At 39.3% G+C, this 17,013-nt stretch overlaps 1 protein-coding gene across 1 annotated transcript; it reads left to right on the forward strand.

Moving 5' to 3' along the window:
* Window positions 1-3,095: 3,095 nt before the first annotated feature.
* On the forward strand, window positions 3,096-14,584 carry nit2 (nitrilase family, member 2). Its single transcript, XM_084066783.1, has 10 exons — window positions 3,096-3,189; window positions 4,761-4,879; window positions 6,241-6,361; window positions 7,022-7,110; window positions 8,884-8,977; window positions 9,804-9,878; window positions 9,955-10,033; window positions 10,837-10,935; window positions 12,394-12,449; window positions 12,667-14,584. Exons 1-10 carry the CDS (start codon window positions 3,162-3,164, stop codon window positions 12,759-12,761), a joined length of 855 nt encoding a protein of 284 aa, XP_083922909.1. The 5' UTR covers window positions 3,096-3,161; the 3' UTR covers window positions 12,762-14,584.
* The last annotated feature ends 2,429 nt before the right edge of the window (window positions 14,585-17,013 follow it).

A 17,013-nucleotide genomic window follows, 5' to 3' on the forward strand; every position in this document is an offset into this window, starting at 1 on the left:
CTGACAAACAATAGCAGATCTACAAGCTCACAACACGCCTCAATGTGACATATTGCGAGCTTGCAGATCTGCTATTTTTAGCCGTGAGATTTGGTGTAGATGCAGTTACTAGCGTAGCAAACCTAGTATAGAGCCCTGGGGGACCCCGGTCAACAGTATAGTATAGTGGTTATTAATGATACTGTATATTACTTACTGACTTAACTACTTTCTTGTTGAAGTTGCTAGTTGGATGTAAACTGCTATAGTGTAAGACAACTGTTTTAATACATTTGATTTGTATATTTGCTTAATAGTATATATTATATAATATTATAAACAATATGGTAATGCTCCTATGTTGACAGACAAACCAAAGGTGGCCTTCTCTGTTGGTTTGACTGATTCTGGAGAAGTTGGACCATTTAATGTTGACACCACTCTGGTCTACACCAAGGTCTTCACTAACATCGGCAACGCTTACAATCCAGTTACAGGTAGGTGGTGATTAATTCATGTCAATTAACTTCAATTAAAATCCACAACTTACTGTACATCTATCAGACTACCAGACATTCAAATAAATATCACAGTACATGTAATAAGGTGTGTTTCTTATTCAAACCAATAGACAGGATGAGATGAGATAAATGTATGCCATTGGTTTTAATTAACAATGTTTTAAAACAATGGTTCTCAATCATTTCATGTCAAAGACCTCCAAATTGACCGTAGACCCCCATCTGAAGATTATTCCAAATTGTTCACAATTTCACTAAATGTTTTGAAAATAGCAGATCTACAAGCTCACAAAGTGTCTCATCACAATGTGTTGTGAGCTTGTAGATGTGCTATTCCTCATAGCCTGAGTATAAAATAGGGTTACGGTGGTTAAACTGATGTTGATGCTATATTAACACATTTTGCTGGGGACCCTGGAACCCCCTCAAGGACCGTTAGGGGTCCCCAGACCCCACATTGAGAACCACTGTTTTAAAAGTGAAAACCATCGTCTTGTTTTTCACTATATGGTTTATTCACACAGTTGTTGTGTGTGTGTGTGTGTGTGTGCGTGCGTGCGTGCGTGCGTGCGCGTGCATGTGTGTTCTCTCACACAGGTATCTTCACATCACCAAAGAAAGGAGCCTATCTCTTCAGATTCACTGCATTTAGTGCCTCATCAGGGTATTTCAATATTAGGATGTATAAAAATGAGCAGAGCCTCCTTGAGAATACAATGCTGGGGGTCATGAATATGTATCTAATGGAAGGATCCTAGAGCTGGAGGTGGGAGATGTAGTTTACATGCGTTTACCTAGTGGGTACAAGCTCTATGATAACTCAAACAACTACATGATATTCAGTGGTTTTCTGCTCTATACTATGTAACACTGGTACCGTTACATTATAGAGATGAGTGTTTGTTGGCCTCCATAAGGCTCATATTCATCCCGTCAATAAACACGTATTCAAAAGCACTGTTGTCAGTCTATGGTATGTTTTACTGATTATTTGACTAGATTAGACTGGATTAAATGCATGTCCTTTATCCACAAGGGGAAATCGTTGTTTTGCTGATGTATTAGTGTAGACTACAACACATCTAGAAGGTGAGTGATGTGTTTTGTCCATATATGGCACATGCAGTATATGAGAAAAACAACACTGTTTCACATAATTTTCAGTTTTGTAAGAAAACTAACTGGATTATTGAAGAAACAGACATTCTCAGTGAAAGAAGACCTTTAACAAGATGCATCTTTTACGTTGTCTGATATTCTTTGTTTTTAGGTCAGTGGAGAGAATCAATTAGACAGAGGAAATGTACAAGTTTATGTCTAGTGAAGAAATATCAATCAATTTGAAGTCATCATTTCCTTTATCCGAACATCTCAAGGCACACTATTAATCTATCTATCACAGAATATAAATAATAATGATAATAATAATTTCTTGACCCCACCGTCAGTCAGAATCAGAATCAGAATCAGAGTCAGGTTTATTGTCACATCACAGGTTTACAAGGTAAAAAAGTGGGTGAAATACATTTTTGTGCATCGTTCTTCGTTCCCATCGCAATGTTAATTTCCATAGAAAGAAGAGGGGGGAGGAAGAAGAAGAGGGGTGGGGGGCAAGTGGGAAGGAGATCAAACAAGAGAACAACAAAAGGCCAAACAAGTTCTACATATTTACAAAGTACCTGAGATAAAGAAACAAACTAAGGTGCCTGAGCATAGCAGCAATGTATGTATACTGTGCATGATATACTTATAGACGTTAAGGTGCTTAGAGAAAAAGAGCACAATAAAAAAGACAAAAAAGGTCAGTGCGTTTTACATGGGATTAAGGTGCAAAAGGTCTAGGTGGACTGACTCTGGTATAATCCGCAAGTAGCTCCATGAGGGAGAGCAACAAAAAAAAGTCAGTCCCGCGACCTATTATATTATTATACCCCAACTTTGGGAACCCCTGTTGTAGACAACATTAGATCATGAAGCATACCCAGTTTGTGTATTACTACGCTAGTGGTCCATTAAGTGGTGGAAACAGTACTCACATTTTCTACTTAAGTAAATAGTCCATGAGCCAGAGCCCCAAAATTGAGCAATGATTATCGAAAGAGTGGGCAAAACCAAACCTATATTAAATTGTTCATAGGGTCAATACGAGTAAATAAATATATGATAACCTCTCCACAGGAGTAGCTTTTTCATGGTTATCACACATTTTGTTATTTTCCCCATACGTACATGACAGGTGAAAAAATGACAACATTTAAAAAAGAGTTATCATAATGAAACTTCCTGAGTTGATTACTTACATGAAGACAATGATTTATCGTATTACAAGTTTTCTGAAATTGTGTATTTAAATATGCAAATTAGGCACTAGGAAAATATGCCAAAATTTGCATAACTTTCCAGAATCAACATTGGTACATTGGACAAAGCCAGAGGGAATATTCAATATCTGGCTCAATTTTGGGGCTCTGGCTCATGGACTAAATGTTTTAATACGCAAAGAATCGTTTTTTTCCCAATGGCTTCTGTTTACGTTAGAGGGTGCTCTTATTCTGAAGAGATCGTCCACCGGAAGTTTTATATATGATAGCGGAACACAGCTATGTTTTGGCATGTGTAAATAAATGTCAGAACATTGAACGTTGATCTGCTGCTGCACTCATGTCTGCTATAACTAGAGCAATGTCCAGTAAGTATATTAAACCTTGTGATGGCATGTATTATTGTATTATGCATTCAACAGCAACATGAATTCGGCCAAATGTTTATTTGAATATCGTAATGAACAGACAGTTGCTTGTTACAGAGAGAGGACACAGTGCTACACAGTGTCTGTTGACTTGTATCCATGGTTCACATGACGCTCGTCTGTCACAACAGCGTCATGGAACCACTTGTTCCTGGTTTAAGAATGTTTTACATTTACAACATACTACATCTACATACACGTTTACAATTCAAATACAAAGTGTTGATCCCCACGGCCACGGATGTAACAAGTTGATCCGGCAAAGGTATATACCTGTATATTCCGTATTGTTCAATAAAAAGCGTTTTAATCCGATGGCCGGCCATTTTCTCCGAATTTTCTCCGATGCTTTCAACTATGCGACACTACTGGTTGGGAGGTGTATTGCACTCTGATACGTTACAAATGTTTTAAATAAATAATAGAAAATGGCCGCCGATCGGATTAAAATGCTTGTTATTGAACAATACGGGAGATACGGGTACTTATAGTGGTCCGGCTCAACTTGTAACATCCATGCCTTTGGGGGTCAGCACTTTATATTTGAAATGTGAACGTTTATGTACATGTGAGAGTTGTAAATGTAAAATAAAATAGAAAACCAGGACCAAGTGGGTCCATGACTGTCATGGTATGACAGTCATGTTTCAGGGCTAGGCAAATGTTTGTATATTGTAATGAACAGTTGCTTGTTACATAGAGTAGAACACAGTGCTGTCTATTGACTTGTAACTCTGAGTGGACAAACGGTAGGGTAGCCATGGTGATATTTGTTAAGTTAGAATAAGTGTGTTAAATAGCTCTATATTCTGGTAGTAATCTGTTATAGAGTGTTTGTTCAGTAACAGGAGTCTCCATGTCTCTCCAGCTCTTTATTAAACAGAAAATACATTTTCAGGTCAGGATACCAATGTATTTTCTTTATTATTAAAGAGCTGGAGAGACGCAGAGACTCCTGTTACTGAACAAACACTCTATAGCAATGATTACTATCACAATATTGTGCTTTAACCCTTTAACAAAAAATACCTGCATAAATAATAATCCCAAATTGCTGCCTGCAAATAGTCGCTCTTGGGCAGAAACCTTCTATAATATTTCATTTTGACAATTGTGGCCTATAATGACATGCCCATAATGGGGACACCAGGTTGAAAGTGGTTACTGTGTCTGTGTGGGTTTTATAAATATTGAACCAATGTAAATAATTAACAAGAGCTAGTGGCTACATACTAACTTTATTGGATCCATTGAAACACAGGCTCAGTTTTTTTTCCCACTTCCTTAAAAGTAACTGTTTTAAACATACAAGTTTCCATCCGTCAGCGACAATTATGTTTAGTGTTTCTGTGCAGATGAATGCAGTATCGAATAGTAATCAATAAATAGTAACGTGTGTGTGTGTGTGTGTGTGTGTGTGTGTGTGTGTGTGTGTGTGTGTGTGTGTGTGTGTGTGTGTGTGTGTGTGTGTGTGTGTGTGTGTGTGTGCGTGTGCGTGTGCATGTGATCAGAGTTCCGTGTGGCAGTGATCCAGCTGCATGTCAGTAAGGTGAAGGCAGACAACCTGAGCAGAGCCATGACTCTCATCAAACAGGCTGCTGATGAAGGCAGTCAGCTGGTGATGCTGCCTGTGAGTACACTTCTGTTTATTTCCTTTTTAACACATTAAGCATCTGTGTCATATTTTGATTTGAGCTGAAAAGCATTATTTTACACTTCGGCTATTGAAAAATAGCAGATCTACAAGCTCATAGCGCGGCACCGAGTGCCGCGCTATGAGCTTGTAGATCTGCTATTTTTGAAAAAGCTTGAAAATGTGTGCAAATCTTTGAATATATATATATACTGTTTTAAAGCAAACATTTTAACTCAAATCTTTTTAACTCAAATATATATTACTTTTTAAATGGGAACATTTTTACTCAAATCTTTGCTTCTGGGGGGTCCCTGGAACAACATGTTTTGAGATGGGGGTCCGCGGCCAAATACATATCATGTTGGGGGTCCTTGACATGAAAAAGTTTGAGAACCACTGATATAGAAACATGTTTTTCAGAAAACAGTTGGGATTTAGGAGACATTTGTAGATTAATGGGTTAACATATTTTTGGGGTCTTTCTTTCAGCCTTTATTGATAGGAACAGTAGACAGGAAATGGGGAGAGAGATGGGGGGTGGCAAAGGTCGTCGGGATCGGGAGTCGAACCCGCGACGCGCTGTCTGGCTCGATTAGCAGCCTCTAGGTGCCTGGACGGTTACGCCAACCGTCCGGGCCCTGTGAGTACAATTCTGTGGAATATTGATTTATATAAAATTCTAATAGATTTTTTTCATCATCGCCTAAAATAGATTTGTCTGATTAACCACAAAAGCCCTATTTTATATGTCGTTGTACAATGCTGTCAGCTAAAAATAACAGATCCAGAAGCGGCACGTTGTGAGCTTGTGGATCTGTTATTTTTGCTATTTTTGAAATTTAATTTTATCGATTCTCCATTAACCCATTAAGACCTGAAGCCGATTCTACATGTCTCCTAAATCCCAACAGTTTTCTGAAAAACGTATGTTTCTATATCAGTGGTGCTCAATCTTTTTCATGTCAAGGACCCCCAAAATTATATGTATTTGGCCATCGACCCCCATCTCAAAATATGTTGTTCCAGGGACCCCCCAGAAGCAAAGATTTGAGTTACAAATGTTTGCTTTGAAAATATATATATTCAAAGATTTGCACATATTTTCACGATTATTCAAAAATAGCAGATATACAAGCTCATAGGGCGGCACTCGGTGCCGCCCTATGAGCTTGTATATCTGCTATTTTTGAATAGCCAAGGTGTAAAATAATGCTTAGCTCAAATCAAAAAAATTGCACAGATGCGTTCCAGGTCTTAATGGGTTGAATCCATTTTTCGAGTTGGATTAACTGTTGCTCCCCCTAGTGGAAAGCACATTCATAAGTGATTCTAACGATAATAATCCATCCCTGAAGGAATGCTTCAACTCTCCATATGGAACCAGCTTCTTCCCAGAGTATGCAGAGAGGATCCCTGGAGAATCCACCAGCATGCTGTCACAGGCTGCTAGAGACAACCAGGTCTACCTAGTGGGAGGTAAGGACGGCTTGTTATAGTTAATATTCCTTAGAGATTTTGTTTTTCTTTCAGTTTAGTTATAGTTACTTCTTCTCCCTGCCTTTGTGTGTCAGGCTCTCCCATGCATCTCCCACAGAGAGACTCAGGTGTCAAAGTCATACGCTTTGTTTTATTTTCATGAATTAACTCGTTTTAGTTTAGTTTGTAATTAGTTTACGTTTTTCATGTATAATGAGGAAAGCCCTTGATTTATAGAAGCTGAAAAGGGTAGAATGAAAGCGTGCACAGACGCTTCATAGATGATTTTTAGTGTTACATCATTTTAGTTAGCTTTACTTTTGAATTGTTCATTTTTGTTTTTATTTGGTTTCCTATTCTAAAACCTTTGTTTTTAGGGTTAATATTTTCCCCTTTTAGTTTTAGCCTATTTTAATGAATACATTTGTATTTTGTCCACTCTGTATGGTAGAGTATGTTAATACAATATAACTTATACAATGGGGTGGTTGTATTGTGTCTCCCTGCTCTTCTATTGAGAACATTTACAAAATGTTTGAAGCTTTTCAAAATTACATAAATTATGCTTTTGAACTATATGGCAATGACTCCCCAGGAGCCTCTTCCAGAATGGTCTGTGATGAAGCAGGATAACTCACCTAAAGTCTTCTTGTGTACCAGGTTCCATCCCTGAGGAGGACAACGGAAAGCTGTACAACACCTGTCCTGTATTTGGCCCCGACGGAGCCCTGATGCTCAAACACAGAAAGGTAGCTGTAGTGATTGAACTCAATTTGGCCCAATACCGCCTTCAGTTCGGTCACGGTGGCGTTTGGACTCACCAAAAGTTTGTTTCTTGACGCGCTCACCTCGCTCACTCCAGCCTGGCTCCTTCCAGCAGCACTTGTGTATTGGCTATAATAATACCCCAAAGTCACCCTTGTGTGTGTATTTCCTAATTCCTTTTGTTTCTATGTTCTTTAAATGTGTGCCAAGTGATAGTGTGCGTACTACATGCGGTAAGAACTGTTGCTTCTCTCCGAGTCCAAACACACCGGAGTCGCACACGTGTGTTCATTATATCAATGAGTAGGTGGCGTGAACCACCACCAAGGTGCCATATGCTCCCTTGTGGCTTGGTTGTGCACCACCATATAAGGAGTAATATTTCACATAGATCAAAAACACCCATATTGGCTCCTACAGTAGCCATTGACCTCTTAACCCCCCTGTGGTCTGAGTGCAGAGGTTCCAAAACCTTTTAGCTCAAGACCCCAAGACCCAAACCTGTGAAAATAGTTTGGCTCACAACTGTTTTCACTAGCTGATTGTTTTTATTTATATTCATGGGATTTCTTAGATTTTGTCTTTTAAATGTATACAATTCTATCCTAATAAAAATTGTAGGAAAGGAAAAAAGCTGATATTTACTCAACCGCAACCCATAAAAATAGATCTGTGACCCAGAAATGGGTCCCGAACCCACTGTTGGGGAACACTGTCTTAGAGAACCGGACATGAGCTACGACTGTACTTTGACCACTTTTTAACTTCTACACCAAATCTCTTCCCCAAAAATAGCCGATCTATAAGCTGTGAGCTTGTAGATCGGCTATTTTTTGGCTAATGTTCCCCCCAGAATATGGACGCTGGGTTTCAAAAACTCCATGACCCATTCTGGGGTCCATGGGGTGAGTAATCGGTAGGAAAAAAAGTAATTTTGAGGGTGAACTACCCCTTTAAGCAAATAATCTGAGTACCACTGGGTATCGGCAATTAATACAGCCGATGTATCCCCAGTTTGAACCACTTTCAACCTGATATCCCTCTTATGGGCATGTCATTATAGACCAGGGGTGATGCAACTTTGATGATGTAGAGCGACACTATATTTCCACACTCACTCCAGAGGGACACATTGTATATACTGTTGGGCAGACACCTCTTATCTCCGAATTGTAACTTGTTTTGTAAATTAATGCTGTACTTCGCCATTCTATGTCACACAAAAGTAGCAAAAATAGCCGATCTACAAGCTCAAAACGCGTCGCAGTGCCACTCGTTTTGAGCTTGTAGATCAGCTATTTTTGCTTTGGAATCAAGATTTTTTTTGTGCTATTTTTCAATTGGAATCCTGAAAAATAACATTTTCATTTAATTTCAAATGCATTTAGTTATACTTATGTTAACTTTATTAACTTAAATACAAATACATTGGACATAAAAAAAACAATATACTTGTAATACTAGTCATTAAGCTACTAATATAGACTGAAGTAATTAAAGCGGGTCATGTTTGTATGTTTGGAATCATAACAGCTGAAATCAATATTATATCACTATTCTGATATTAACCTGTGGGCCGCATTAAGTGATGGTGGGGGCCGCATGTGGCCTCGAGCCGCCAGTTGCCCATGTACAGTATGCTGTATGTTATAGACTTTCAAAAGTTTTCAAAACCAGCAGATCTATAAGCTCACCACGCGTTGCAACGTGACGTCCGCTCTTCATCCCCTTCCTCCTCTGGTTCTGTGGTCTTTCAGATCCACCTCTTTGACATCGACGTCCCGGGAAAGATCCGCTTCCAGGAGTCTGAGACGCTCAGTCCGGGGAGCAGCCTGTCCGTGTTCGACACACGTAAGACACTTACATGGATTCAAGCTCTCAGTCGCAACCACTGATTTCATTTTCAGTCATTTGGATTCCATAGAAGCCAGCATGTCTTCTATGGGAAGCATGTTGGGAAGCGAAAATAGCTAATCTACAAGCTCTCAATGCGTCTGCGACGCATTGAGAGCTTGTAGATTAGCTATTTTCGGTTATTATTTTAAGATTAGAGCATGTGAGGTGGTCAAACTAGCAATATGTTCAGAAACATCTTCCATGAAATCTTAATAGTCTCAGATATTTTGTGTGACGTTTTAGTATGATCAATAAAAAGTTTAATTTTGCAATATTATTTTTTTCTTTTTTCTTTATTTATTCAGGGAAGCCCATTGAGAGCAAGCTCTCTTTTTCAAGGACGCCTTGATCACAGCATATAAATTACGTACATAGTGAAAAACAATAACAAACATTTTACAATGTCACAGATGCAAATAAACATTGTGTTACATGAAACGGGTGCAGTCACTATGTAGTGTGTCTTCAAGAAGCACCCTGAATGTCTCTATGTAGTGTGTCCTCAAGAAGCACCCTGAATGTCTCTATTGAGACCAATCGCACCAGTTTCAGAGAGTCCTGGAGTTTGTTCCATTTGTGTGTGCATAATACATGAAAGCAGTCTTTCCTTGTTCACTGCTCTTGTAACCTTTGGTTTCAAAAGTGAGGTTAGGTATAAAGGAAGTTTACCACACAAGGCCTTATAAATAAAGAAAATACAATGTTGCTCTCTACGAACTGTGAGAGATGGCCAACCCACTTTATCTTTAATATTAATATGTATTAATGTTGTTTGTTTCAGCATTCTGTAAGGTGGGGGTTGGCATCTGCTATGACATGAGGTTCGCCGAGCTGGCACAACTCTACCGCAGCAAAGGTCAGTTATTGTTGTTGGAGTATTTATCTCTGTACATTTACATGATATTGAAAGCTGTGTGTGTGTGTGTGTCCAGGCTGTCAGCTGCTGGTATACCCCGGAGCCTTCAACATGACCACGGGGCCGGTCCACTGGGAGCTGCTACAGAGGGCCAGGTACACCATGACTAAACCTCCCACTCTTTCTTTATTAACACATTCACACAGATATGTCCGTGATAAAAAATAAAAAAAAGTGCTGGGAGAAAACGTCCAGAACCCAAGATAACGTGATCCGAAGATGTACTGCTCCATTCACTTCCTGGTTAACTCAATACTTTAAAATCCTGTATCTCGGCTCCTGTGTACTTTTTTTTTTTAACTATGTATTATTGGCGAAACATGCTATTTTCAACGGGTGCAGTACGTTAGTCCGACAGCGCATTCCTCCGACAGCGCAGCGCTCCGACGTTTCAATACTAAACCCGAACCAAACCCGCACCCTAACCCTAACCGCACGCGGATGCCACATAGTCGGAGAAAAGGTCTGTCGGATTATCGCATGCCTCCCATTTTCAACTGGGTATAACAAGAGAACGGGGAGGTCACGATGACATTTTTTTCTTCACGTAAGCACAGTGATTTCCTCCGTGATTAGCAACCATCAGGGGATCCATCATACTGGAGATAAATATTCTGTGGTTCTTGAAAAATGTGTCAGAATGCTTAAAAGTCCTGGCAGAAGCTACCTTCCAGCATTAGAAGTGAGACTAGTGGCAGTGAGACTAAATATGCTCCACATTGAATTACATTGTACGGTGAAACAGCTCGTCAGCTCATAGTCACTCTTTTAGCTCATAAATGAACACAAACAAAGTTTCTTTTTAAATAAAAATGTTAACTTGCTGTTGATTTTACCATAGAATGAATGGAATACAAATGAAGCTTGAACCTTTTGGTTTGTCTCTCTGCTGTTTCAGGGCTCTTGATAATCAGGTGTACGTGGCCACAGCCTCGCCCGCCCGGGATGAGACGGCGTCCTACGTAGCCTGGGGTCACAGCACGGTGGTCAACCCATGGTCAGAGTCTTTACCTACACTTCACTATTTAACACAGTCTGAATCCATTTAGACTGGGAAAGAATCTGTGTAATTTCTTAGATTCCTTTGGCTATTTTTTTTAATCTTGACAATTTGTGCAAATATTTGAATATATATATTTTTTTTTACGGGGAACATTTGTAACTCAAATCTTTGCTTCCTGGAACAACACATTGTGAGATGGGGGTCCACGGCCAAGTACATATAATTTTGGGGGTCCTTGATATGAAAAAGTTTGAGCACCACTGATATAGAAACATATGTTTTCTAAAAAAAACTGTAGGATTTAGAAGACATTTTGTAGAATCCCCCAGAAGCAAAGATTTGAGTTACAAATGTTTGCTTAGAAAATATATATATATATTCAAAGATTTGCACAAACTTTAACGATAAAAAAAGAAAAGGCAGATCTACAACCTCGTAGCGTGACACTCGGTGCAAAACCTAACTTTTTTCTATGGATTAGTCACCCCACGGAGACTTGAATTCATGGATATTTGTATTTGTAAAATATGTTATATATGTTTTTTTGTGGCATTCCTAAGCCAAATTATCGACTTAGAAATGCGACAAAAAACAAAGAAATATCCATGAATTCAAGTCTCCATGGGCATGGGGTGACTTATCGATAGGAATCATTTTGGGGGTGAACTATCCCTTTAAAGATCTGTACACACCAGAAGTGTTTATTTTGTGCGATTAACTCACATGAATGTAAACTGCTGTTTGTGTTATGACTACATGCACACTGAGTGCAATTATAACCAGGCAATGTATTTATCTTTCAAAACGAGATTGATTTTCATTTTGGTGATTTGGTGAAATGAAGTTAAAAAATGATGTTAAAAATGCAACAGTCATTGAAAAGCACATTGATGGAAACGTGTGTGAACCTCCCTGAATGCTAAGTGGTGTGGATTTGGAGAGGCAGGGGCTGGAATTTCAAAAGGGCAGCTATTGGATTTCTATTTTGAACAATTACCATACTTTTACGCCCGAAAACCTGAAAAGGTGTCATTACGTGCTTAATGTCCTCAAAGTCACGCATCCAGCAAGTTTTGAACTGAGCAGATTGGACCTTCTGTTCCAGAGATAATGACCAAAACATCTTGAAAACGGCCACTTTTCGATCGCCTATTTTTGATTGAGTTTTGGCTATTGTCGCCCGTTTTTCTTTAATAACACAGGCTAGGAAGGGCGTACGGCAACAAACTAGATACCTGAGTATAAGTTCACTTTGAGTTGCATCCAATACATCCACTGCCATTTCCGTTGGCCTTACCGTTAGGCCGCTAGGGGCAGTTGAAACGTCTGGAGAGGGCACTTTTCTACCGACGCGTAAAAGGGCAGGGGCTCAAGCCCCCTTTCATGTCTATGTGTGCGTGTCATGGTGTTGTGGTGTGTGTGACGTGTCGATGTGTCGATGTGTGGTCGTAGGGGAGAGGTGATGTCCAAGGCTGGAGCGGAGGAGCAGGTCATTTATGCAGACATCGGTGAGTGTCCCCCGCTACTACTGACAGAGAGACATGGATCTGATGTGTTGTCAAATAGCAGATCTACAAGCTCATAGCACGCGCTATGAGCTTGTAGATTTTATGCTTTTGTGTGATAATGTAGTATGATCACGTAGGCGTTAATTTACAAAAAAAACACAATAAGGTTTCTGCCCCCACAGCAGTGATGTGTGACTAACGTTTATGCGTGTTTCAGATCTGCAGTATTTAGCAGACGTTCGGCAGCAGATCCCCATCACAGCCCAGCGTCGTACCGACCTGTATTCTGTGAACGCCGTGCAGGAGGGCTGAACCTCTCTCTACACACTGCACGATGCAGAGAGAGACACACCGAGACCAACCGGACACAGGATGTGGACGGTATTGAACCGTCTGTTCTGCTCTACAGATCCCAGGACACACGATTGTGGAAACCCTGAGATATACGGCTGTGAACTTCACTGATTGACTGTTACTTGATTTAGAGCCGTGTTTCCCACAAACATTGGGGTCGGAACCCGTTTTTGAGTCGCGGACCCATGTTTGTGGGCCGTTTGAGTATTATTCCTTTTATACGTTTCCTACAAAACGAAATGAATAATTATTTAAATAAATTAAAGAAAAACGAGGCGTTGTGAGCTTGTAGATCGGCTATTTTTGGCTAAAGCTCTCCTCAGAAAAAAGGGATGCTAGGGTTCAAGTGGTTAATGTAAAAAAAAAAAAATCATATCACACAAAGATTTGGCGGACCCCCTGTGGTAACTCTGAGGACCCCCTAGGGGTCCCGGACCCCCTGTTGAAGACCCCTGCTTTAAACCGAAAAGTCAAATGTTTTCAAACGAAATTTCAGACAAATTTAGTTTTTTACATTTTGAAAATGGTGAAAATAGCAGATCTACGGTGCAAGCTCACAACACCTCCGATGCGCGTTGATGAGCTTGTAGATCGGCTATTTTCGGCAAAGAGGTTGGGCCTAGAGGTAAAATACCAGCAGATCAAGTACTTTGTTTCCAAATCCTTTCCCAATTCACAGGCAAATTGTAGGCTAAAAATATATTGTTGCTGTCGGTTGAGAACCTTGTGTGTCCAAAACTGTTACTTTTCATGAAATTTAAATTGAATCCACTGTAGTCATTTAGTCATAACCTCTTGTTTTGCGTTGGTTCAATATTCATAAAACCCACAGATAGACTTAAATACTTTCACTTAAAACTACCACTATGGTCTAAATCATACATGGGCAACTGGCGGCCCCCACATTCACTTAATGCGGCCCCGCAGGTTAATATCGGAATACTGATATATTATTGATTTCAGCTGTTATGATTCCAAACATGCAAACATGACCCGCTTTAATTACTTCAGTCTATATTAGTAGCTTAATGACTAGTATAAAAATGCTATTGTCTTTTTGATGTCCCATGTATTTGTATTTAAGTTCATAAAGTTAGCATTTTAAATAAAAAAAGTTACTTAGGATTCCAATTCAAAAATAGCAAAAATAGCAGATCTAAAAGCTCAAAACGCGTCTCACTGCAACGCGTTTTGAGCTTGTAGATCGGCTATTTTTGCTACTTTTGTGACATAGAATGGCGAAGTACGGCATTAGTTTACAAATACAGATATAAGAGTTGTTTGCCCGACAGTATATGCATAGTGGCCCTCTGGAGTGAGTGTGGAAATATAGTGTCCCTCTACATCAGCGGTGTCAAACTCGCGGCCCGCGGGCGTTTTGCGGCCCACGGAAAGGTCCGTGGCGGCCCAGGAAATACTTTTAAAAATAGTAAATTGATACTACATCTAACAGACATAGATTCGGAGTTTGCTCTCCCACACTCGCTGCTACTTGGCTGCAGCAAGTACCTTTGATGGCCCGCTTTGTCTCTCCGCAGCTGTGGAATGTTGTGGCTGATTGGCTCGTTAAGAGTCTATTCAACTACTAGTGGAGTAGTAATGGCTATACTCTTTGATCCTCACACAGGAGTCGGAGTCGGAGTCAGACTCTCAGACTCTCAGACTCTCAGTCTCTCAGTCTCTCAGTCTCTCTCTCTCTCTCTCTCTCTCTCTCTCTCTCTCTCTGAAGCAGCAAGTGACTTAGATATGTTAAAAATAAATCTATCAAAGCTGCTTCTTTTATTTCTCAGGAGCTTGCCCAGTGAAATCCTCGGTGTTAATTGAACTCGGAGTGGATTTAACATTCTATCTGGGGAAAGCGTTTTTTTCTTTTTAAGATTTATTTGGCTATTCAAAAATAGCAGATCTACAAGCTCATAGTGCTGCACTGAGTGCTGCACTGTGAGCTTGTAGATCTGCTATTTTTGAAAAATCATGGAAATCTTTACAAATGTCTCCTAAATGCTAACAGTTTTCTGAAACACTTATGTTGCTATAATGTGGTTCTCTAACCTTTTTATGTCTATATTATATATATATATATATATATATATATATATATATATATATATATATATATATATATATATATATATATATATATAATAGGTAGTTAGAAGCATTAATCATATATGTGTGTGTATATATATAATAGGTAGTTAGAAGCATTAATCATATATGTGTGTGTATGTATATTTCTCAGGAGCTTGCCCAGTGAAATCCTCAGTGTTATTTGAACTCAGAGTGTATTTAACATTCTATCTGGGGAAAGCATCTCTGTAATTTTAAGATTTATTTGGCTATTCAAAAATAGCAGATATAAAGTAGATCTGCTATTGTAGATCTGCTTGTAGATCTGCTATTTTTGAAAAATCATGGAAATCATTACAAATGTCTGTAAATGTTATTGGCCGTTCTCATGAGAACATTACCATAACAAAGCAAAGCAAAGTTTGTTGTTTACCCAGGGTGTCGGACTAAGCACGAAGCTTGTTTCCAGCCGGACCCTGCATGGAAGCCTTGCTCAAGGGCTATTCAGCGGTGATTCATGATTGATGTGATGTATTGGGGAATCGAACTAGGGACCTTCCGGTATCAAGGCCGCCCCTCTAACCACTAGGCCACCGCTGCCACACATTACCTCACACATTACCAGGTATTGAATTGAATCGTTCTATTTCAAATGGATGGGCTCCTTACAAATTGCATTGTTTGATTTTAATGTAAGTAATTAAAGTAGCTAATCTTCATAAAACATTTTTTTAAATGATAAACTGTAGTTATAGCAGTGACTGAGATGTAGTGGAGTAGAAGTAAAAGTTCTGGAAATTGGAAATACTCTAATAAAGTAAAACTACTTCAAATCTTTACTTAGGTACAGTACTTGAGTAAATGTAATTAGTTACTTTACACCACTGTTCTATAAATGTAATTATTTAACAAACCACACAAATTACCAGGTATTGTTTAACTTCAAATTAAATTATTCTACTTAAAATGGTTTATAATAATAATTATAATTATTATAATTATTATTATTGTTACAAATTGCATTGTTTGTTTTCTGAGACAAGTTCAGACAACAGATTGAAAAACAATGCTGTATAACTGAATGCGTGAGCGCGCATGTGTGTCCGCAACTGGTTCCTGCCCACCTCAAGTCACAATTTGACCAATCTTGCCCGGACACCAAATTGAGTTTGACACCCCTGCTCTACATCATCAAAGTTGCATCACCCATGCTCTAAATGTCTCAATGGAAGAGCAGTCAGACCACCTCCAACCACTGCTCATGTACTAGTTACATTGTGTTAACATACTCCATACAGAATGGACAAAATAACATTTTATTCATAAAAATAAGTCTCAGATTGTCATCATTTCAGTTCTTGACACAAATGAACCAGAGTGAAATAGAGTTGTGGAACCTTTTACAGTTTTCTAATGTTTTAAGTATTTTTCTTTCAACTTACTTTTAGCTGAATTACAATCAAGTAATAATAAATAAATAAAAAACGGGTACAAGTTTTAGGACATTTATTATGCCCGATTCATACGCGGCGGCGCACCGATGCAACGCGCTGTCAGCTTGTAGATCTGCAGTTTTTTTGTACACCTGCGTGCAACCAAGTAAAATTCAGGGTTTCAGGGCCCGTGTTCAAAGACCGATTTCTGATTGCAGGAGAGCTTTGGAAATAATTTCCAGAGCTCTCGCTTGCAACTAACCTACACTATGGACCGCTGCTATGCTGGAACGCTGTGTCATCACAACGCGTTGCAACGCATTGGGATGACTTGTCCATCTGCTAGTTTCAGCGAAAGCTTTACCCACAACAGAAAACACCCTAGTAAAGAGCCCTGAGGTCAACCATATAGGGTTTAAGTGGTTAAAAGCTTTCTGTGGACACACACACACGGCCCCTTATGGCTCTTTTCCACTACAAGAACTTAGTGAACCGTATTGTGCCGTTTAAGCCATTAAGACCTGGAACGCATCTGTGTCATTTTAAGATTTCTTTGGCTATTCAAAAATAGCAGATATACAAGCTCATAGCTCGGCACCGAGTGCCACGCTACGAGCTTGTAGATCTGCTATTTTCTTTTTAATCGTGAAAATGTGTGCACATGTTTGAATATATATTTTTAAAACATTTGTAACTCAAATCTTTGC

The sequence above is a fragment of the Gymnoscopelus microlampas genome (genome assembly GCF_963454915.1).
Source record: "Gymnoscopelus microlampas genome assembly, chromosome: 9".
NCBI lineage: Eukaryota > Metazoa > Chordata > Actinopteri > Myctophiformes > Myctophidae > Gymnoscopelus > Gymnoscopelus microlampas.